Below are 24902 nucleotides of genomic sequence, written 5' to 3'. Positions count from 1 at the left end.
TGGATCAGCTTTACCTATAAATGTTAGTACCCAGTTATATTCTGTACATTTAAGAAAAAATACAGGCATTTCTTAAAGCAATCTACTGAGCTTGCCATAACCACCTCTGGAGGGAACCTATTCCACATTTTCACAGCTCTTACTGTGAAGAAACCTTTCCGTATTTGGAGATGACATTATATGCTTTATTATCACCATATGAGTAAGCATTGGTTAGGATTGCATGGTTATTCAATATTTACTAGCTAAAATTATAATCAAAATTCATAATTACTCTGTTTCACAATAAAAATAATTATGCTAAAAATTGTATTCATATGTACCAACATGTATTCATTATATGTACTAAACTATGGTACAGGGCCCACTGGACACTGGCGGTGCAAGGTGGTACAAAAAAAGCCGGTAGTCCGAGGGTTAATCAGCACAGTATTCGCATATCCAAGACCGCATGTGCTTGGGGAAAAAAAAGAATACAGTACATTACATTAATCGCAGGAAGTTGTATTTTGTCTTACGAGAATTTTCATTTATTTATTTTTTTCAAATATGAGACTAGTATGCAAAAAAATAAAAGAAAAAGATCATTCTTCTCATATTCTCATCATCTATACCAGGCTTCGGAACCTAGTTGTTCACCTTTAATCACCTTCAGTATAAAATTCCTGCAGTTGCTTGATGCATTGCTTGTTTTGCTGTTTTTTTAGGTCTGGATCACCAACTCCTCCACTTAGTCCATCCCAGACAAAATCACGAATGGAAACGCCAGAGAAAGTTCGTTCAACCTTCCTGTTATTAAAGGAATTAAAAGAAAGTGCCCTTACACAGGATGAGTCTAATAGTTTGGAACAGTCAGCTGAATGCAGTACATCCACAAAGAGGCCAGGTACCCTGCTTTTATTCTATCTTGATTTTTTTTAAAACATGCTCTATATTCCTATCTACTATTGTATTTATAGCATCTATGCTTGGTGAAAAAACATCCACCCAATGAATAAATTGGGTGCACTAATAAAAGCAAAAATGTGCAAGTCCATACAATAAAACTAACTAAACAGAAATAAAATCACAATAAAAGTCCTTTAAAGCTCTCTCAGTAATCGTAGTAATTGGTCAGTTACCAATGTCTAATCATATTCCAAGCGCTTTGAAATGAAAAATTGAGAATTGGAACTGGAGGGGCAGAGCAGGGAGCTGGTGACTGACAGTCACCGCTCTCTGCTCAGTGAAGACTGAGAGGTCTCAGCGGTCACGTCATCACTCAGTTCTAGGGCTTGGAGCTGGTGGGGGACAGCTGCAGGATCAGACCAAAGCTGTATGTACATAGATAAGTATGCACGTATGATTGTTGTAGTTCTGCACGACTCTCTTATTGCAAAGAGACGACAAAAAAAAAAAAAAAAGCTTCCATAGTGTAAAACCGCAAACAAAAGCAAAGAATCACAATGATGAGTTCTATGATAGTGCCAAAAAAATGCACTTAACGAAATCAAATGTACTCTACTCCAGCTGTGTCATCAGTGCAGTATATAGAATAACATTAAAAAGTGGTCAAATGGGCTCCAAAAACAAATGAATCCAGTTATGGTCATTACGCTTATGCTCCCCTGAAATTAATGAACTCGTTAGATATGTCGGACCACTACAGGTAAAAGTCAGTAGTGAAAACTGCCCCCCCCACAAGACTTGCTATTACAGCACCAAGTATATACACTCTGTGTGCCTTGCTCATCGCTCAAGCCTGTGTCAGCGACACTACCGGGTTGTGTAATACTGACGCTAATGAGCACTTATATATATATATATATATATATATATATGTGTGTGTGTGTGTGTGTATTGCACAAGGCAGTGAGGAGTATACAGGTGTTACAGCTGAAGTGGTTAAATAAGCATACAAATATTATACCATACCTTTTTTTATTTATTTTTTGTTTTTTTTGTTTTGGTTTGAGACATCCCATTTTCATTTGAGAATGATTGCTTCCTAATTGGCTTCTTAATTTGCTTATGTTTTTGAGTCAGTGATGCTATATCTTGTTTATTGTGTGGTTAGGCTTGTTAACAGTGCTATAAGGCCGCGTACACACGCGGAAACTGTTCGCTGAAACTTTGTTCGTCAAACAGTTGCCGCAACAGTCCGCTCAAAATTTGCATGAGCGGACTTGCCCACACACGAGCGGACTGTTTCAGCGAACTGTTTGCCAAACAGTTGGCTCAACTTTTGAAATGAACGGACTCGCCCACGTAAGGCAGAGGCAAGTCCGCCCATTTCGAGCGCGTGTACAGGTAGGCGGGGCCCGCGAAGGAGACGTCGCGGGCACCGCCGCCTGGAATGGACTTAAAGGGACACCCAACGCCGAAAAAAATCGGCGTGGGGGTTCCCCCAAAGTCCACAACAGACCCTTGTCCGAGCACGCTACCCGGCCGGCCAGGAAAGGGGGGGCGAGCGAGCACGCCCCCCCCCCCTGAGCCGTACCAGGCCGCGTGCCCTCAACATGGGGGGTGCCTTGGGGAAGGGGGGGCCGCGCGGCCCCCCCACCCCAAAGCACCTTGTCCCCATGTTGATGAGGACAAGGGCCTCTTCCCAACAACCCTGGCCGTTGGTTGTCGGGGTCTGCGGGCGGGGGGCTTATCGGAATCCGGGAGCCCCCTTTAATAAGGGGGACCCCGGATACCGGCCCCCCACCCTATGTGAATGATTATGGGGTACAATGTACCCCTACCCATTCACCTGTAAAATAAAAGTACCCAAAAAAAAACACAACACACGAGAAAAAATATTTTATTGCACAGCTCCGGGGGTCTTCTGTCTTCGGGGGTCTTCTCGCCGGACTCCTCCGCTATCTTCGTGTAGCTCTTTTGCTAGCGGAGGAGCCCGGCTTTCTTCCTCCCCGCCGCCGGCCTCTTCTCCCGACTTCGGGGGTCTTGTCCCCCTCTTCGGTTCTTCTGCCGGGCCACCGCGCCTTCTTGTAGCTCTTTTGCAGGCGGTGGCCCGGTCTTCTGTCGCCGCTGTCGCCGTCGCCGCCTTCCGTTCTTCTTCTTCTTCTTGTTGTTCTTCTTCTTCTCCAGGAGATGTTGACACGACGCTCTCTCCGGCCGGAATGCCAGAGCCGCCCTGCGCTGCCACTTATATAGTGACAATGGGGCGGTGTCACATGGTATATGTCACATGGGTTGGTCACATGGGTTGATGTCACATGGGGACTATGACATCGTAAGGGGGCGGGGTCACCATGTGACATCAACCCATGTGACCAACCCATGTGACATATACCATGTGACACCGCCCCATTGTCACTATATAAGTGGCAGCGCAGGGCGGCTCTGGCATTCCGGCCGGAGAGAGCGTCGTGTCAACATCTCCTGGAGAAGAAGAACAAGAAGAAGAAGAAGAACGGAAGGCGGCGACAGAAGACCGGGCCACCGCCTGCAAAAGAGCTACAAGAAGGCGCGGTGGCCCGGCAGAAGAACCGAAGAGGGGGACAAGACCCCCGAAGTCGGGAGAAGAGGCCGGCGGCGGGGAGGAAGAAAGCCGGGCTCCTCCGCTAGCAAAAGAGCTACACGAAGATAGCGGAGGAGTCCGGCGAGAAGACCCCCGAAGACGGAAGACCCCCGGAGCTGTGCAATAAAATATTTTTTCTCGTGCGTTGTGTTTTTTTTGGGTACTTTTATTTTACAGGTGAATGGGTAGGGGTACATTGTACCCCATACTCATTCACATAGGGTGGGGGGCCGGTATCCGGGGGCCCCCTTATTAAAGGGGGCTCCCGGATTCCGATAAGCCCCCCGCCCGCAGACCCCGACAACCAACGGCCAGGGTTGTCGGGAAGAGGCCCTTGTCCTCATCAACATGGGGACAAGGTGCTTTGGGGTGGGGGGGCCGCGTGGCCCCCCCTTCCCCAAGGCACCCCCCATGTTGAGGGCACGCGGCCTGGTACGGCTCAGGAGGGGGGGCGCGCTCGCTCGCCCCCCTTTCCTGGCCGGCCGGGTAGCGTGCTCGGACAAGGGTCTGTTGTGGACTTTGGGGGGACCCCCACGCCGATTTTTTTCGGCGTTGGGGTTCCCCTTTAAGTCCATTCCAGGCGGCGGAGCCCGCGACGTCTCCGTCGCGGGCCCCGCCTACCTTGACACGCGCTCGAAATGAGCAGACTTTCCTCCGAGCGGGAACAGTTTGCTCATTTCGAAAGTAGCCTACACACGGGCGGACTGTTCGCTCAAACAAAGTTTCAGCGGACAGTTTTTCGGAATTTCCGAAAGACTTTGTCCGTCAAACTGTCCGCTGAAACTGTCCGCTGAAAGCCCACACACGGGCGGACTGTCCGCTGAAACACTGTTCAGCGGACAAAGTTGAGCGAACAGTCCGCCCGTGTGTACGCGGCCTAAGGAGTATCCTTGGTCCGAGTTCTGCACAATTGAAATGGACAGAGCAAGGATTATGAATATGTTTTGATTGCCATAAAGATAATCAAATTGGTTGTCTGCTTCCAAATGCATCTGTTACACTTTTTGTAAGGTAGTGATTTTCATTAGGCCACAGTGGTGGCCTCTTCTACTGTTTAAGCTAATGAGACATGGAAGGCTTTTTTGATGGCCCATTTCTAGTATTTGCCTTTTGACCTACCCTTTACCGAGCCTCTTTCTGAGATTTGTTTACAAGTTAAAAAACGTTTTTTCTCTTGCGTTCACTGACTGACACAGCTCCTTAATTCTTGACCATCGGGTTGTTACACCACCTTCAGGAGAGGACTAGGCAGAACATGTTAACATGTACAAAAACAACATTTTCTAGTTCCGCCCAAGGGGCGGTCCCTTCAGTAACGACCTACCAGCCTGCTTCCTGCAGCCTCAGTTTTTTTTCTGCCTAGTGAAGGAGATGGACCTAGGAACCCTGCGTGCCCATCGGTCCGGGGATTTTTTTGCAGAAGTTTTGTCTTTTGCAAAAGATTAAGATCCTATGATCTACTATCAACAGCCAGCTGGGTGACAGGCTAGATACTCTTATCCTTGTAGTCTCCCCAGCCTGGTCAGCGAGCGTGTGCAGACCAGAGCTCTGCGCTGGGTTGGCCACGACATGCCCCCCAGGCTCCAGGGGCGGCTGGTGAGCGCAATGCTCCGGGGCACCCATATGACCAGGCTACTGATGTCTGAGTCATTGTGCCGTGGCCAGCAGCCACCCCATACTTTTCGGGAGTGGGTCTGTGATGGAATGTCCCCAGCTCGTCCGGAATGGAAAGTACAGCTCGCCCTGCCTCGCTGGGGCTGAGCAGCTGGGAATTCCCTGGTCGATTTGGGGGTCCCTCTCCTCCCTCTCTTCTCTTTTTGTCCCTATCTCCCCTCCCCCCTGTGATTGATGCTGCATGGGCAGCTGAGCGGTGTGTGTGCCATATAGCTAGGGGTCCCCTGGGGGGCTCTCACCTCGGGTCGGGGGCTGCGCTGGGTGGCTTTGCCCCTGGGTGTCTGTTGTCTCCCCGCTGGGTGTCTGGAGGTCTGCACATGCTGATCGCCATAGTGCTGTTCTGCCGCCATTTTCTCAGTCTTTTTTCACTGTCTCTCACTGTGTATAGTTGTTTGGCGGCCATGTTTGATGTGAATAAGGGAGAAGCATGGTCAGGAACCATCTTACTGTAGTTCGGTGGCCATTTTCCCTGTGATTATGTCCTTTATACTGGACGCTTGGCAGCCATTTTGTTGTAGCCCAGCGCAGTCCCTGAGGCTCAGAACAGCACGGTTTCTTCTCCCAGACACCTGGGAGCTGACAGTGGCACTACTAGCTGAACGGCGCAGAACTGGGTCAGGGTGGTGAGTCCTGCGGTGGGGGCCCCTCAGCCTGCAGCAGTTAGGAGGGTGGGACTATACACCTGTCCTAAGTCCCCAACAGGTGGCAGACGGTGGGTCAGCATGGCTTCAGAAACTGGTGTTTCTTAACCCAAAATCCAGGCAATTGCAACCGGTGCCTCTGGATGCTTTGTCGGCGGTCCTTGACACGTTCGTTGCCAGGATGGAGGCGGCGCATGGGCGCAAAGGTGGTAAAAAGCGCCCCCTACCCCCTGTCCTCAGGGGAGAGCTCTGACACAGACTCGGGCCCCACCCCGATCAGACAGTGAGGATGAGTCCCCGTCCGGGTCCGCGAGCAACAAAGAGCTAGTTGGAGCACTTATAGCTGTGCGTGATACCCTGAAGATTCAGGATACAGCAGATCCCTCTGCTGATGTAGTGGTCCCTTTTGGGTCCCATAAGCCAGCCCGTGCACCTAAGGTGTTTCCGTATCGGACTTATTTCGATAAGTTCATATACAAGGAATGGGGTAGACCTCAACGGACGTTTTCGGTCCCAAAAAGCATGGTGGTGCGTTACCCCTTTGAGGAGAGCATTCTTAAAAAATGGTCATCTCCTCCGGTCGTGGACCCGCCCCAGTATCCAGGTTAAATAAAGTAACCACGATCTCGGTAGACCGGTAGAGGGGACTGCATTTTAGGACCCCAAGGACAGGAAGGCCAAGGCAGTGGCCCGTTCCTTGTTTACGGTTTTGTGGTCAGCATTGCAACCAGTACTGGCCAGAGCTCTGCGATGTCTCGGCCACGACATGCCCCTCAGGCTCCAGGGGTGGCTGGTGAGCGCAGTGCTTCGGGGCACACATATGACCGGGCTACTGATGTCTGAGTCACAGTGTGCCGTGGCCAGCAGCCACCCCGTACTCTTCGGGCGTGGGTCTGTGATGGAATGTCCCTAGCTCGTCCGGAATGGTAAGTACAGCTCGCCCTGCCTCGGTGGGGCTGAGCAGCTGGGCATTCCCTGGTAGGTCGATTCGGTGGTCCCTCTCCTCCCTCTCTTCTCTCCCTGTCCCTATCTAGCCCTAGCCAGTGAGTGTGTGCAGGTCGCAGCTACGCGCTAGGCCGGCCACAACGTACCTCAGCTCCAGAGGTGGTCGTGAGCTTTTGTGCTCCGGGGCGCACAAATGCCCGGGCTACTGATGTCTGCGTCACAGTGTGCTTAGGCCAGCAGCCACCCTGTACTGATCAGAGAGTGGGTCTGTAATGGATTGTCTCCCAGCTCTTCAGGACTGGTAAGTACAGCTCTCCCTGCCTTGGTGGGGCTGAGCAGCTGGGCATTCTCTGGGAGGTCGATTCGGGGGTCCCTTACCTCCCTCTCTTCTCTCGCTGTCCCTATCTTCCCTCCCCCCTCCCTGGGGGGATGCTGCGTGTGGCTGCTTTAGCGGTGTGTGTCATGTGCAGGGCTCTCCGGGGGGCTGCGCTGGCTGGCTGTGTCCTGAACAGTGTATTTTCATGTCCCTGGGGGTGACTGTGAGGCTGTGCCTGTGATCTCTGCAGCGCTGATCTGTCCCTCATGGTTTTTCAGTGTCAGCGGCCATCTTAGGTATGGGCAATGGAAATCATGCTCTTCTGTGTCTCGGCGGCCATTTTCCCTGTGATTTGTCCTTATACTGGACGCCGGCGGCCATTTTCTAGAAGCCTGAGCACGTTTTTTTTTCTAATGTTCTTCTGTGTTTCTGCTTCTCTAGAAACAGCATGTGTTCCTGTAATCCGGCGGCCTTTTTTTAGTGCTTTATGTCCTTATGCTGGACGCTAGGCGGCCATTTTCTTTGAGCCTGAGCATATTGCAGAGCAGTTTTAGCTCCATTAGCAGCAGCTTTGAATGACACAGAGCGAATTCCTCTGCACCTGGGAGCTTACAAAGAACACGGGCATGAGTCCTGCAAGAAAGAGCCCCTCAGATAGCAGCAGTAAGGAGTGGTGGGACCATCACTGTCCTAAGTCCCCTTCAGGTGGCAGACAGGGTAGGGTCAGCATGACTTCAGAAACTGGTGTTTCTTCCCCCCTGAAATCCAGGCAATTGCCACCGGTTCGCCTGCGGAATACGCAGTGCCGTTGAATGCTTTGTCGGCGGTGCTCAATTCGTTCGTTGCCAAGATGGAGGCGGTGCGTGGGCGCAAAGGTGCTAAAAAGCAGCCCCTGCCCCCCCCTCCCCAGAGCTCTCCCCAGAGGTTGGAAGCAGACTTGGGCCCTGCTGAGGCTGGTGACCCCTGCTCTGTCGTTTCAGATGACGCTGACCAGGTCCGATCGGACAGTGAGGATGAGCCCCTGTCTGGGTCCGTGCGCACAAAGCGCTTTTTGGAGCACTTATCACAGCTGTGTACGTGATACCCTGAAGATTCAGGAGCCAGCAGATCCCTCTGCTGATTTAGTAGTCCCTTTTGAGTCCCGTAAGCCAGCCCGTTCACCTAAGGTGTTCCCGTATCTGACTTATTCTGACAAGTTAATTTACAAGGAATGGGGATCGACTGCAACCCCAAATACATGGCGGTGCATTACCCCTTTGAGGAGAGCCTTCTCAAAAAGTGGTCGGCTCCTCCGGTCGTTGACCCCCAGTATCCAGGTTAAACAAAGTAACCACGATCCCGTTAGAGGGGACTCTTGCATTTAAGGATCCCACGGACTGGAAGGCTGAGGCAGAGTGGCCCGTTCCTTGTTTACGGTTGTGGGGTCAACCATGCGACCTGTACTGGCATCCACACTTGTGTCACAGATACTGAGTGGGCAAAACTGTTGCACCACAAATTGGGAGAACAGCAGGCTTCTCCTGTCTTCGTTGAACTAGCACACCAACTAGTGCATGCCTTAAGTAAGTTTGTGACGTGGCCCTGGATACTCTCCCCCTGTTATCCAGGGCTTCAGTGTCAGCAGTGGTGCTGAGGCGCCTGATTTGGTTGAAATGCTGGTCTGCTGACCAGGCACCCAAAAAAGCCCTGACGGATCTTCCCTTCCTTGGCGACCGGCTCTTTGGAGCCTCTTTGGATGACATTATTAAGAATGCCACAGGTGGTAAGAGTACGCTGCTCCCACAGGCCAGGAAGGCTAAGGAGTCATGCTGTAGGCAAGGGCCCTCTTTTTCTGCTCACACGCGCTTTTTTTCGTCCACCCGGAGCTTTGGCTAAACGTCCCCAGTCCGACAGGACGACCACGGAAGGACAGAAATGTCCCTGGAACCACAAGCCTAACAAGCCCGCCAACAAAAGTGCTACCGCATGAAGGTTTGCCCCCACCCATGACTCGGGTGGGGTGTCGCCTTCGGGAGTTTGCAGCCCGGTGGTCCTCTCGACTCTCCGACCAATGGGTCTGCGATCTGTTTTCATACGGCTACAAGATAGGGTTCCTCTCTTGGCCGCAAAACAGATTCTTCCCCTCCAGCATACCCATTCTCCCGGCTCGGCAGGAGGCCCTCTTGGGGGCAGTAAGGGACCATGCTGAATCGCAGGGTGATTGTACCTGTTCCGGAATCGGAAAGTTTTCAGGGGTTCTACTCAAACCTGTTTGTAGTTCCCAAGAAGGAAGGGGTACGTCCAATCTTGGATCTAAAGGCCCTCAATCACTTTGTGAAAGTGCAGAGGTTCAGAATTGAATCAGTTCGCTCAGTAGTCACTGCACTCCATCAAGGGGACTCCATAGACATCCAGGATGCATACCTGCACATACCCATATGCCTCCGGCATCAAAAGTTTCTGCGATTTGCAGTCGGGGATGCCCACTACCAGTTTGTGGCTCTCCCTTTTGGTTTGGCATCAGTCCCCCGAGTCTTTACCAAGGTATTGGCTCCTGTGTTGGCGTTGCTACGGCAACGCGGGATCACGATCATGGGTTACCTAGACGATCTCCTCCTGTACCAGTACCATATGCCCAGTTCCACACCAGAGTCCTGCAGAAGGAGATCTTGACAAAGTGGGACAAATCTCTGTTGTCCCTGGATCGATAGATCCAGGTGAGCCAGTTAGTTAAGGTTTCCCTAATCTGGTGCTTCAGTCCGGGAGTCGTTCCTACCTCTGAAATGTACAGTGATCACCTATCCGGCTGGGGTGGAGTGATGGGAGTTCAGTCGACTCAGGGCCTCTGGTCAACGGAGGAATCCAAGTTGCCGATAAATCTGATCGAACTGAGAGTAATCAGGCTATGCCTCTCCACATGGTCAATGAGACTGCAAGGGTGTCCGATTTAGGATCCAGTCAGACAACGCCACTGCTGTGGCATAAGTCAATTACCAAGGAGGAACAAGAAGCTTGGCCGCCGCACGGGAGGTCACTCACATACTTCGGGCGGTAGAGCGACATGTACCGGCCCTGTCGGCCATTTACTTCCCGTTTGTGGAAGACTGGCAGGCGAACTATCTAATTCGTCAGATGCTGGACACAGGAGAATGGGCGTTGTATCTGGAGGTGTTCAGGCTATTTTGCCTGTGGTGGGGCACACCAGACGTGGATCTTCTGGCCTCCCGTCTGTTGGAAGGTGCCGAGATTTGTGTCCAGGACAAGAGATCTGTGTGCAGACACGTCAGATGCGCTGGTGGCTCCGTGGGAATCACTATCAACTGATCTACGCCTTTTCTCCACTGAAACTGTTACCATGTCTGCTTTGCAGAGTGGAAGCCAAGGGGATCCCAGTAATACTGGTTGCCCCAAATTGGCCTCAGCGTCCTTGGTATGCAGACCTAGTGCGCCTGGTGGTAGACGCTCTCTGGCGACTGCCGTTGCGAGAGGACCTTCTGTCTCAAGGTCCGATTCTCCATCCTGCTTTACCATCGCTGGCTTTAACGACATGGCTATTGAGAGCCAGGTGTTGTGGAACCGGGGTCTGTCGGACTCGGTGATCCCAACTATGTTGAGAGCATGGAAATCTTCTCGGAAGATATATCTTCGTACCTGGAAGGCCTACATCTCCATGTGTGAGGAGAAAGGATGGCATCCGCACTCCTTTTCTATATCCAGGATCCTACTGGTCTTTCTAGTGACCTTCACATCGGCCAGGAGGATTTCGGAACTGGCGGCCTTGTCCAGAAAGTCGCTCTATCTGGTTATCCACAAGGTTACGGTGGTGTTGCACCTGCAATCGTCTTTTCTGCCGAAAATAGTCTCGGCGTTTCACATTAATGAGGACATTGTGTTACCATCTCTGTGTCCTAAGCCGACACATCCTAAGGAGGAGGCCCTTCATGCTGTGGACATGGTTCAGGCCGAAAGTGTATTTGTTGGCCACGGCTCCCTTCCGGAAGTCAGACTCACTGTTTGTTTCGGTGGCTGGTCCAAAGAAAGGCATGATGGTCTCGTCGGCCACCATTTCCAGGTGGATCAGACAGATTGTAGTACAAGCCTACGCCTTGAAGGGGCAATCGGAACGTTTTGGGCCTTCCGACATCAAGCGTCTGTCGCTCAAGTGTGTAAAGCGGCGACCTGGTCGTCTGTCCACACGTTTACAAAGTTCTACAAGGTATTTGTCAGTGCATCGGCTGATGCCTGTTTTGGCCGCAACCTTTTTGCAGGCAGCTGTATGGTTGCAATTGCATATCCAATTTTTTCCTTTTTTGGGTAAACATGCAGTTTTTGGTGCGGTTTGAGGGTAGTGCTTCTCTGTTGAGGAGCACCCTGTTTTTTTGTGGTGGTTATTCCACACACTAGTTTTTTTGTGAGTAAATTTTGTACTAGCTCCCACATGCCATGGTGGATGAAGTTTTATGCTGTTTTCCCACCCCTCGTTTTGGCACTGCTTGGGAATGTCCCAATGGTTTAAAGAGAGAAGCTGTGTCAGTCGTTGAATATAAGAGAAAAAAGTATTTTTTGTACTCACCGTAAAATAATTTTCTCTGTAATTCACCGACTGACACAGCACCCGCCCCTCATATTTTTCTTTACGTTATACTGCTTGTTGACGTCCTGGGGCCAGTAGCACGCTGAGGGGTTGTTACCTAAGGGACCGTCCCTTGGGCGGAATTAGAAAGTTCTAGTTTTATTATCACATGTTAAAATGTAATGCCTAGTCCTCTCCTGAAGGTGGCATAACAACCCAATGATCTAAAGAGAGAAGCCGTGTCAGTCGGTGAATTACAGAGAAAAAGATTTTACGGTGATTACAAAAAAATTGGGTTTATGGTATTTCATCCCACACATTTTTGGAAACGAGTATATTTACATATATATGCCTTATTTCTTTTGTGACATAGGAATGTGCACGGAACTTTGTTTTTTTGTACTAAGGCACTGTGGCACTAGTATCTGATATCAAGGTTCATGGTTTTAAATAGAAGTGGTGGTACACTAGTATCTGATATCAGGGTTCATGGTTTTAAATTGAAGCGGTGGTACACAAAAATAAGAAAAAATTTTATTTTATTTAAATAGTTGTCGCAGTCCATTTACACATATTTGTACATCAACCATTAGGAGGGCACCAGGAGTCATGCAGCCTTGAAGGATGCAAGTCAGATAATGTCATGGATGCAAACTTGCTGTTCAGCGATCTCTGTAGTTAGCATCCCAGGAGTGGAAAACTGGAAAGCGCACTACCCTAGTTGCACCCGCCCGGATCAAGGGGAATAGACCTTTCACTCAGACATTTTTATTCTCATATGTCTGAAATGGGGGACTCCAGATGTAGATATCCTAGCCTCTAGATTCAACAACAAACTTTCTCGGTTTGTAGTCAGGCCCAAGAATCCTCTAGCATTGGATGCCTTGATAATTCCCAGGTCTCACTCTACACCTTCACTTCAATACAAATTCTTCCTTACCTGCTCAGAAAGATGGAGCAAGAGAGGAAAAAAGTTATTCTGTATGCACCGAACTGGCCCAGAATTTTGTGTTCTATCCTGCTTCTCAGTCTTTGGCTTCAACAGCATGGTTGTTGAAGCCCAGGTCTTTACAGACAGAGGGATGTCTGAGTCTGTTATTTCTACCGTGCTATAGGCAAGAAAAGCCACTTCCAGGAAAGTCTACTATCGTACCTAGAAATCTTGCCTGTTGTGGACATAGGTCCAGAGATTATTCTGTGCCTCGCATTCTGGCTTTTGCAAATCAGAACTTGGCCTTAAAGGGGTTGTAAAACTACTTTTTTTTTTCTTATCTGATCTATATGCAGCATAGATCGGGAACATAGCTGTTATTTCTGCAGACATTTTCGATTTACCTGTTATATGCATTTGCTTTTTATGAACTTCCTCCTTTAGTGTATCTATGATCTCCTCAGCTTCCGTTTTTTAGAGCGCGCTCCGTGCAGCAATGTCACGTCTTCAAATGAACTCCAATTCCCTTAAAGCTTGGCAGCATTGCGCATGCACAGTGTCACTTTTTTGCTGTGTCAAAGAACAAGAATGAGCCCTGTTCTCATTTCTCTCACCACCCAGCAGCCACGCCCTTTCCCGCTGAATAAACATAAAGGGGGCGGAGTAAAAGCTGTGCTGCTGAGATTGTCATTCTGTTTGCAATAACATGGCATGGGAGGCAGAGCTACAGCGTCTTAGACACACATGCGGCTCCTGCGCCTGTGAATGCACACAGTGTCTCCCCGCAGGGGTGTAGTCAAAAGGGAGGGGGGGCGAGCACGCTGACTAACCCCCAGCCAGAACAGCTCGGATGATGGGGGCAAGCTGACAGAGGAGGAACAGGAAGTGAGAAATTCAGACAAAAAAAATACATTTAGAAGGAAAATTGAAGGAAAAGGTAAGTGAACCAACAAAGGAACCTAATTAGAAAATAAAAAACAAACCTTTACAACCCCTTTAAGCATTCTAAAAGTACAAAGAGAAAAGTAGTTTGGCGCTGATAAATTAGGACAAAACACTACTAATACCTTCTTCGATATGCAAAATGCACAAAAATAAAATGCTTTATTAGTGCTGGCTAGCTTTGGTGGTTTACTTTTTGGTACTGTTGGGATAGACATCATTGCTCCTGCAGTTTTTTGTGCTTATTTAAATCTTAAAAGACAGGTGTGGAGCTTGTCCATCCTCTTCCAAAAAACTCTGGTTTCGGTCTACATTGTAAAGGCTTTTCTTCAAAAAGTATATCTTATATTATGTCCTCATTGGAGCACCCAGTGCTTGCAACACCCAGTGGGATCTTGGAATCTCAAATTGATTCTGTCTGCCCCGTAGAAACCCCCTTCCGAACCAGGGAAATTTCCTTAGATTACCCCTCCTACAAGAAGCTTTTAGGTCTCCTACACACAGGGCGTTTATTTAAAGAGGAAGTAAACCCTGATGAGTTTTGCGTCCACTTTTTTCCCCCCTGCAAAGTAATATTATTATGTGGCACTTACCTGAAAACGAAGCCCGCAATGTCACTTGCGAGTGAAGAAATGGCATGGAGGTCAGTTTCTTCACAGCACATGCACCAATGTCATCGGCGCACTACAAGGTAAATATCTCCTAAACTACGCATGTTTAGGAGATATTTCCACTATCTATAGGTAAGCCTTATTCTAGGCTTACCTATAGGTAAAAGTGACAATTGGGGGTTTACAGCCACTTTGACTGTTCTAGAAGCCAGCAGCATTTTTGCAGAAAAATATGCCTGACGATTGTAAAAGTGTCTCAAGGAGCTTTTGCAGGCGTCAAACTCTTCGAGGTTAATTTCATTGGCCAGAATAAATAATTTAATCTGGCCATTAAAATTGAATTAATGCTCGTTATCCTGGTCTTACTTGCACTACATCTTGCAGCAATAGGATGTTTTGGCCCACACTTCATACAATGTATGAGTGCCTTATACTCCCAGCCCCAAGCATATACGTGAAATACTCAGGATTTTGCTCAGAATGCTTACAGAGAGGGATGAGACCAGGCTGCCCCTTATCCCCATTAGTATTTGCCCTCGCAATTTAACCCCTCGCAGCCCTAATCAGAGCAAACCCGAATATCCAAGGTTTAGTAATAGCCTCTACGTCTCACAAATTATGTTTATTTGCTGATGACGCGTTATTATTCATTACCTCTCCACTTATTACGCTGACAAATCTCATTCAACTCTTAGATAAATTTGCAGTGGTCTCAGGCTTAGAGGTCAACCAAGCAAAATCTAGGGCCCTCAATGTGTCTCTATCACAAACAGAGTTCAAGCTCCTACAAACAAATTTCCCTTTTCTATGGTCCACCTCATCTATACCTTACTTAGGAATCAAACTGACAAGCAATCCGACTCGCCTATTCCCGGACCAATTATCTCCCCATGCTGAACCATCTGTCTTCCCTACTTAACACCTGCCAACCTCTATGTGTCTCATGGCTTGGGCGGATTGCGGCTGTAAAAATGTCTTTGTTGGCTAAGAGTCCTTCCGATGGCGATTCCACCTTACTTCCATCGAGTAATACAAAGTCGAGTATACAAATATATATGGGGCTCCACGAAACCCAGAATTTCGCGACCCATTTTGCTTCATAGCAAACTCAATGTAGGCCTAGGATTACCCAATTTTCTGCGTTACTATCACATAGACCAGTTAGCCGAAATCACACTCTACAACGCAAAAGCTGAAACACCTCTATGGGTTGCCTTGGAAGCAGTAGACCTTCACCCTATCACAGTAACCAATTTGCTTTGGCTGCCCACTTCAGTTCGGGGACCTATTACAAACCCAATAACGCAACACTCCCTAAAAATTTGGGATAAATTACGGAAACCACTCAAATTAATCTCCCTGCATTCACCATTACTTTCTTTTCTTGGCCATCCACTTTTCTACCCAGCCTACACCGAACCTACCTCTTTTCAGACCTTGGCAGGGGCTAGTCTGAGTCTCATAAATGACCTGGTCTCTGGTGACACCATAAAAATGTTTCCAGCCCTACAGGCACAAACTCAACTCCCTCATCAGGAGTGTTTTTGTTATCTTCAGATTTCCCACTTTGCCCAAACTGTTATTGGGTCAAACAAGGAACTGGATAGCCTATCTATGTTTGAGGTTGTGTGTGACTCAGATCCACATGCTCCAGGTATAATATCCCATCTCTATGCCCATTTCACATCCTCCCCAGCTTTGCTCCCATCATATGCTTTACAGTGGTCCAAGGACCTAGCTATAGACTTAGACGCAGAAGGCTGCTCAAACGTTTGGACAAACACCAACATTTTGTCTCAAAATGTCACATCAGAAGCAAACTATAAAGTTCTTATGCAGTGTTATTTGGTCCCTGTTAGGATTGCGCTACCATCTTACTCTCCAGATTGTTTCAGGAATTGTGGTGAAAGAGGTACACATGTACACATATGGTGGACGTGCCCAACAGTACAATTCTTCTGGGTGACAATATTTCAAATGGCCTTAGCACTACTTCGAGAAACTATTGATCCTGACCCGTCCTCTGCCATATTGAACTACTTCCCACAAGACTACCCTAGGGCGCAGTTAAGTCTTCTTCTCCAACTTACTACTGCTGCCAAACAAACGATAACGAGAGCTTGGAAGACTCCAACCTTAAATATCACTGAAATTAAGAATAGGGTCACCCAGGCTATGATGCAGAGCAATATTGAAGCCACAATTCTGGACAATGTTCCCCAGCACCTCAAAATCTGGCATCCATGGATAGACCAGTTTCTGCCTCCTGATTTTGACAAACACCTCCTGGAGCCCTGATTTCCCACAGCATACTTGTGAAATCGACACCGAGCATCGGCGTTCCATGTGAACCGCCTGACCGCCACCCTTTTTCTTCTACCTTTCATCAAATATAACTTTCTTCCTCTTTCCCTTTCTTCAACTCTTCTTGTCTCCCTTCCCCCTTCCCAACCCTTCTCTCAACCCAACATACACCATCGGTAACAAAGCTTACTATGCACGTTTTATAGCTTTTACTACGACCCACCTCTCCCTCCTACAGAGTACCATCTTAAACAAATTTGTTTGTGTTAACGGGCCTTTGTACCCACTGATATATTGAGCAGCGATATCAATATGACTATAAAAAATATACAGTATAAATTACAGTATTTATCAGCGTACAACACGCATTCTAATTTTAAGAGGGAAGTTTCAGGAAAAAAACTTTCCACAGCCTCCTGCACATGACACGGACCCCCCTGAACATGACACGGACCCCCCTGCACATGACACGGACCCCCCTGCACATGGCACGGACCCCCTGCACAGCACAGTTTATTGCCCCCTTTCATTATAAAGCCCCCCCTCACTTCCAGGAGACCTTCAGTCTCCTGGGACAGCATTGGCAGCCTACTCTAAAGTTGAGAAAACATCACTGCCAGCCCCTTCTTATACCTCACCCTTTGTAACTGTCATTGTAAAATAAAGCTTCTATATACCTCAATTAATGCCTCTCTCTTGTGGACCCAGTCATGTGACTCTCCTCTGCTGTTTCATTGATGGTCACAGGGCCGCTCTCCTCCAATCAAAAGCTACACTTGAGGAGAAGGAGGGCGGAAAGAACAAGCAGCATTACTTGAGGTATTACAGGCTTCAATTTATATTGACAGTGACACAGGAGGAGTGTTTCATGAGAAAGGGCTGGCAGTAATGTTTTCTGAACTTTAGTTGACTGGCAGTGCTGTCCCAGGGCCAGGCAGGGTGGCCGGCCTGACACCCTCCCAATGGGCCGCCCAAACCCTGCCCTCCCCCCCGTTGGTAAAAAAAATATATATATATATATCGGTGTCTAACACGCAGGCACGGTTTGCCTTTTATTTTCAGGGTAAAAAGGTGCCTGTTATACACCGATAAATACGGTAGTTTAATAAAGTGAAGCTTCATCTAACTTAGTATGCTTAGTATATATTTAGTTTGGTGAGTGAACAGTGAAAAAACCCTATGATGTTTAGTCTGATGGCTATGCTGAGCATCCGTAGCTAACTCATTTATTTTAGTTGCTGTTCTCCAAATTGCTGGCCACAGTATTAGCCCAATGGCACTCTTGTGGCATTCCTATTTTGGAGTACATAGATAACCTTCAGACCTTACAGGGTTTTGGATTATCCTTCAGAAATAGGCCTAGAGTATCGGGGTCTAGTCCTGAGCATTGAATAACATCCAAATTCTCACTAAATGATCACATCACATGATTGTTCTTCAATAAAGATTTTGGGCGTTATTCGATGATCCAAGGTGCTGGTGAATATGGGCATTTAATCAATGATATCTCCAATTTCTGCTGGTTTATGCTTAAGCACCTGTCACTCCCATGCCTTACTCAGGAGAAACCTCAGACTTTACAACCTCCGATTTAAGCTGTCCAGTCCAGAAATATTCTAACTTTGCACTTTTGCATGAAAGTTTTTAGCCTGGTAGTAGCCTTGTTTTGAGACAGTTCTATTTGACCAGTTTCACTCCAGACCTCTTCAACTAAACACTCTCTCATCTTCATGGGACAAGTCCGTTAAGTCCCTGATAGACCAGTTAGTTTGGCACTGAGGAACAGGTTGTCCCTGGAATCCAGCTTTGTAATGAGCGGGGGCCTACTTTTCTGTCTTGTTGAAAATCCCCATGACTGATGCCAGCCTTTTGGTTGTCCCCATCAGAATTCTACCCTTACATCATGGTCCTCATCAGAATCCTACCCTGCCAGGCTGCCAACTGGTCTTCTGTTCATATGTTCTACCAGATAGACATTGTGACAGCCTCACCTGTTGCCAGTTATGGATGTAAGGTCTTTCAGTCAGCACTTTTATCTACAGCCAGTCCCTAATCCTCTTTTCTTTTTTTTCTTCTTTTTTTAAAATGAGCTTGTTCGCTTTGTTTCCTGTATGGCACACTCCTTAGACTACATTTGAATATATGGAAGGTTTAGGACTTCTTGTGACCCTCCGTGAATAAAAAATATGGGATTTTTGCACTCGCCTTTGAATCATTTTTTTGGGGCCCACTCTGTTTATGATCATGCTTTTGGTACTTTTTTGCTATAAAACTGAAAAGAGGATTCTTGGCATTGACCAAATTCTGAAAATAGGAGAGAACTTCAGCTGCACAGAGCATATTTCTATAACCTTGCAAAAACCAGGAGCCTTTAGTTAAAAAGTCAGGTATGGACAAGGTGAGCAAAACAAACAGAAATATGAATCGGTTATGATAATCAAAGCTGGATGTCAAGCAAACCGTTAAATACACTAACATATACATATCTACATACACACAAATATTACAGTACATACATAATATAAAAAGGATTAACGCCCTTTGAGGTTTTAATTATTTTTTTTGTCATAAAAAATTGAATTCCAGAACTATTTTCATTAATTACAAAGAAAAATAGGATTTTTGTACTCGCCATAAAATCCTTTTCAGTAGATTGGAAGAAGTCTTGCAAGAGCCTAGTGTGCTCCTGAAGTAAGGATTCACAGTTTGCTGAGCATGTGGAGAGAATAGCAAGAGCCAAGAATAAGATTTAAACTGCAGATAGAGGTCAGAGGAGAGAAAAACCGGAGAGATGATAGAACGCACTGTGCTGCCAGGGGAGATGAAGAAGTGAAAATTCAGCCAAAAAGAACATGCTGCTTCTTTTTTTTCTCCCGTAGCTGTATGCCTGCTTGCAGAACTTAACTAATGTAGCCAAATGTTTGGTCATGCACCTTAAGAAAAAAGAAAAGATACCGATTAATGCTATACTGCTCAACATTATCCAGTACATTTTTTTGTTTTTGTTTTTTAAAAAGCCCAGGGTTCAATACTATAAGTTCTAGGATGCACAGATTTTGACTGTTCTTTAATTGAAGATTAAGCTCCACCTCTGATTACTGTCATTGCCTATCTGCCACTCGGTACTTAACCACTTTCAGACCGGACCAATTTGCTGGTCAAAGACCAGACCACTTTTTGCGATTCGGCACTGCGTCGTTTTAACTGACAATTGCGCGGTCGTGCGACGTGGCTCCCAAACAAAATTGATGTCCTTTTTTTCCCACTAATAGAGCTTTCTTTTGGTGGTATTTGATCACCCCTGCGGTTTTTATTTTTTGCGCTATAAACAAAAATAGAGCGACAATTTTGAAAAAAACGCATTATTTTTTACTTTTTGTTATAATAAATATCCCCCAAAAATATATATATAAAAAAAAAATTTTCCCTCAGTTTAGGCCGATACGTATTCTTCTACATATTTTTGGTAAAAAAAAATCGCAATAAGCGATTATTGATTGGTTTGCGCAAAAGTTATAGCGTTTACTAAATAGGGATAGTTTTATAGCATTTTTATTAATAATTTTTTATTATTTTTTTTTTTTTACTAGTAATGGCGGCGATCTGCGATTTTTATTGTGACTGCGACATTGTGGGGGACCCATCGGACATTTTTGACACATTTTTGGGACCAGTAATCGCTGCTATATAAATGCAGTGATTCCTGTGTAAATTACACTGGCAGTGAAAGGGTTAACCAGTGGGTGGCAGTGTAGGGGTTAAGTGTTCCTAGGGGTGTGTTACTAACTGTGGGGGGGTTGGGCTTTCATTTAGTGTACACTGGAGCAGAGATCAGCGTCACTAGTTGCTAGGCAGAATGGAAAAATGTTGTTTACACAGCATTTCCTCCATTCGGCCGCTCCGTGAGACGATCGCGGGGATGCCCGCGGCGATCGAGTCCGCGGGTCCCGCGACCGGACTCACGGGGGTTTCCGACCAGCGCAGGAGCGCGCCGCCGCGCTCCCGATGGCAGGGCGGCATCGAATATTGGACGTACCTGTACGCCAATATGCCTGCCTGTGCCATTCTGTCGACGTACATCGTCGTGCGCTGGTCGGGAAGTGGTTAAAGAGGTTCTAAAGGCTGAAGGTTTTAAAACACCCGTGTGCAGCAGCCCCCCAGATACTTACCTGAGCTCCACTTGATCCGGCGATGTGCACAAGATCATTGTCTCTACAGGGATTCTCCCTCCTTATTGGCCAGTGAACCATTGATTGAGAGGGGGTAGCGCTGAGCCACAGCTCCGTGTCTGAATGGACATGCAGAGAAGCCGCTCAGTACAGTGCCTGCTTGGATGCCCCATTGCAAGCTGCTTTTTCTGAGGAGTTGACAGAACATGATGCATTGTAGTAAGACGTCTGTGATCGAGAGAACAGAAGAGGGCAGTTGATGCAATTTTCTGTGTAGCCAAGACTGCAGTTGCCTTTTACAGCACCAAAAGACAGCTGCTGAGGATAGTATTCAGCAGCTATGAGGAGGCACTGTTGAGAAGATTTGTAGAAAAAGCAGGCACCTGCAGCACAAGCCAATGGTATCCAGCAGCTGTGAGGAGACATTTCAGGGAAGATCTGGAGCACACCATTACATATAACTAATGTGTATGTTTCTTTATGCAAAAAATATACCAGTATGCCTCAACAAAGCATTTGGCTATATAAAGACCAGAATTAGAAAGCCATTTTTGTTGGTAGTTTCTCATGTCTCCCTACTGCCTTTTTTTTTAGTAAACCTCTTTGCTCAAAACACCCATCTTTGTGGGCCCTCTCCGTGGGTGAGACCGTTAATGGAAGAAGTTAGCACTTTCCTTGTAGCCTACTCACTGACTGATTCTAACATTTTAGATAAAGGTTATCTGTCCTCAAAAATCAAGAATGTTCTAATTTCTTTAAAATTACAACTTTGCAAAACATACCTTTAATAAACTTTTTCATATTATAGGATATGGTTTGAGTATCTGGTTTGAATATTCCACTGCCCTTTGACATTGTATCCTGTTACATACGGTAGCACTTGGGTATACGAAACATACAGAACACAATACAGCACAGGCACATACAGAGCACACACTGCATAGACAGCCCAGCATGCACTTCACAAAATTCGGGCAAAAGAACACAGGGAATACAGAAAATAACGTTTGTGATTTGGCAGGCTAGAAATAGGAGGCAGTATCAGTGGTCAATATGATTAATGTATGCATACAAAGAAGTATGCTATTATGCCAACTGCTTTTCTTACATTAAAATATGGTCATGTAGATAGTGTATGTAGAGCTTTTTTTTTGTTTTTATTTTTTTTATGTGGTAGAATTAAAAACCCCTGCTGGGTTAAAGTGGTTGTAAACCTCAGACATGAAATATGAAAATAGCATATTCCTCTATCATGTGTACTTGTTTCAATTCAGACCACCAAGTGCAATTTCTGTCTGCTTCCTCTGTGGGCATGAGTCACTTCTGATGAGTTTTCCTGACCACAAGAGAAAATGGTTTGGAGACGAGTGGGGGCCATCTTCCCCCCACTTGTCTCCATACCTGGCCACAGACAGGTCCCGATCGCCTCCGCTGCTGCCGATGGCTCCGGTAAGTGGCTGGGGGGGAGGGGGGTGGCACCTGTCCTGCTGCCAATAACGGTGATCTCACAGCGAATCTGCTGCAGAGACCACCATTATCGTAAACACGACCTGAAGAGGTGAATACCTCGGTTGTGGCAACAGCTGCTGCAGTTACCGAGATATCCATCTTCAAAGTGCCAACGTATATGTACAGGAGCCGGTCAGCAAGTGGTTAATAGCCCAGTCATGAGAAGAATGAAGCCAAGATTCAGCAATACCAATTAGATCATAGTTCTCCTCCTTGTGCACCAGAGCCTGCCTAATTGCATAATGTAAAATAAATTTCTGCCTAAAATGGGCAATAAAAAACAAAAAGCTAGTACCCTAAACAAATAACCTTTTATACTAACCAATTCCAATCTAATTATCCTTACTTCAAAGTTATGCTCATCTTAGTCATGTAGAAAATTTCAGCTGGCAAATTTAACAGAAATTTACAATGCAGTTTTACGATTTAAAAAAAGCTGAAAGCACACTGTAAAGTTGCATTTTACAAGACACAATATGGTTAATTGTTTATAGAAAAAAAAATAGAGGAAATCAGAAAGATGTTTCTCTTCTAGGTTCTGTTCTAATGCATGTAGAAGTTTGTTGGAATCATTGAATTATTTGAGTAATTTGATCTTAGACCTGTTAGCCAATAATGGATGTCTGTGGAACACAATACATTTCTAAGCTCAGCATGACTAGGTAAACATGTTGCTGATTCTAAAAATTGTCAAGCACCTATTAAAAAAAGTATATTTTTCAACAGTGATTGGAAAATTGTATTGTTCCTGACCACCCCACCTGAAAATAACTTTTACTAAATTTTTATTTTTCGTACCTAATGGGACACAGAGCAGTCTATAAATCCTGACTACCTGAGTTAAGTGCCAACAATAGGTGAATGGACACTGACTGAAAAGCACAGACAGGGGGTCTCCCTATATAACCCTTCCCACTCCAAAAGCTCCTCAGTATCTCAAAGGTGATGGTCACTGAATTAAAATTCTCTGTATACTAATACCAGATTCTCAACTGGTTCCATCTAGGATGGGGATCCACTCCTATAGCTGGGATGCTAAGATGGGTGGTTCCTGGGCCCCACTATTATGGAAGGGGATATTTAATCAGGGATTGCCTGTATGCGGCCGATTAGTGCTGAACCCTACAGATGCAGAGCCCTGTGCTGCAATAACTAACCAAGGATCTTGCGGCAAGAGGAACCGGTCGAATGTTGAAGCAGACACTATTGAGGGGTTAACACAATTACCCTGTGCTTTGTGATAGATGCCTTAAAGGATTCTAAATTTCTTGTTTTACACTGCTGTCTGTTTACATGTATAAGGTTCTGTTGTTGAAAAGCTGATCCGCGGAGATGTCCTCTTAGAAATTATTAGCAGGGTTTCCTATTCAAGGGGAGCACCTGTTCGGTGATGGCTGGGATAAATACTGTGTATTCAAAATATTTCTGGTGGTAAGAGCTCCCTTTTCCTACTTCAGAAAAAGGGCATGCTTCCAGTTCCACGTCATTTAGGCAGTCCTTTCTGCACTTTCAGATGGCTAGGCCCAGAGGAAGAACTAAAGGCCAAGGGAAAAGTGGCCCTGGTCAGCTAAACTGGAATTCAAGTTCTTTTCACTGTGAAGGGGTGCCACCACTTGTTTGGATGGGGAGTTGGCTTTTTCAGAAGCTGTGCAAAAACTGATTTAGACAATCGAGTCCTTTCCACAGTTTCTCACAGGTACAGGTTGCAGTTTCAGGCCTTCTCTCCTCCATGATTTGAGGGGGAATGTACCTGTAGATTGGTGGAAGAAGACATTGTTGTTTCAGGTGGTCAATTGTCTGTTGGCCTAGTGGGTAATTGGATTGGTTTCAGTGACCAATAGTTCCTTGTATTTTACTCTCATCTTTTCACAGTCCAAAGGCTGAATGAGGATGTGTAGTCGATTTTGGATCTCCAAGCTCTGAAACATATTTCTCAAAGTTCATAAATTTCACATGGAGTCTGTCCATTCAATTATAGCCTCGCTCCAGCAAAGAGACTTTCTTGCGTCAGTAGACATAAGGGATGCATATCTCCATGTTTTCAACTTTTCCTATGCATCAGAAATTCACAGCTCGTCGGGTGTTAACAAGTCTTATCTGCAATGCTGGGCTTGTAAAGGGTTCAAGGCTTATGCATTCTGGGGTATCTTGACAACCTGTTAGGGAACAGTTGGTACATCAGTTAAGGCAAAATGTGTCCCTCATGATTCGTGCACTGGAAGGTCTGGTCTGGGTTCCCAATGTGCAGAAATAAACATTAGAACCAGCACAGAACCTGGAGTAACATTAAAGCGGAGTTCCACCCACAAATGGAACGTTCGCTTTAAGGGAAGGTGACCCCCTGACATGCCACATTTAGCATATCATTTTGGGGGGAGGGGATGGATAGCCTCTTTTTAGAGGGTTCCAGCTCCCATTTCCTCCCAGCGCACTGCAGCAGCGGAAGGGAGATCACCTCTCCCCCCTCCCTCTCGGCAATCATCTGGAACATGTCACAGGTCCCAGATGATTGCCTGGCGAGTTATGGAGTGGCGCCTGGCTTGCGCATGCACAGTGGGTGTCCAGCCGGGCACCCACAGTGACAATGCTGGTGCTACAGAGAGGAGGGGGCGACGAGCGGGGTTTGTTCCCCGGCATCGCTGCACCCTGAGACAGGTAAGTGTCCGATTATTAAATGTCAGCAGCTGCAATATTTGCTGCTGCTGACTTTACATTTTTTTTTTTAAAGCAGAACTTTAACCAGTTTAAGTGTATATAGGAGTATTTACATATACACAGCCAGTTCTGAGGATTCTTGAACAAA

The 24902-nt window shown here is 46.7% G+C and overlaps 1 protein-coding gene across 2 annotated transcripts in view; it reads left to right on the top strand.

The window, feature by feature from the left end:
• The window catches only part of BRCA1 (BRCA1 DNA repair associated), a 353109-nt gene that overhangs the window by 159615 nt on the left and 168592 nt on the right, over positions 1 to 24902 (top strand). The window contains exon 14 of one of the 2 annotated variants that reach the window (XM_077459504.1): positions 708 to 886. In XM_077459504.1, coding sequence (XP_077315630.1) covers positions 708 to 886 — 179 coding nt within the window. Of the gene's footprint in view, positions 1 to 707; positions 892 to 24902 lie in introns of both variants that reach the window. The other variant, XM_077459503.1, reaches the window with a different exon arrangement.

The sequence above is a fragment of the Lithobates pipiens genome, unplaced genomic scaffold (assembly GCF_037356315.1).
Source record: "Lithobates pipiens isolate NorthernLeopardFrog02 unplaced genomic scaffold, aLitPip1_a1.2 Scaffold_28, whole genome shotgun sequence".
In the NCBI taxonomy this organism is placed as follows: domain Eukaryota; kingdom Metazoa; phylum Chordata; class Amphibia; order Anura; family Ranidae; genus Lithobates; species Lithobates pipiens.
Note: the sequence above shows the minus strand (reverse complement) of the source record. Positions and strands in the feature narration are given on the sequence as shown.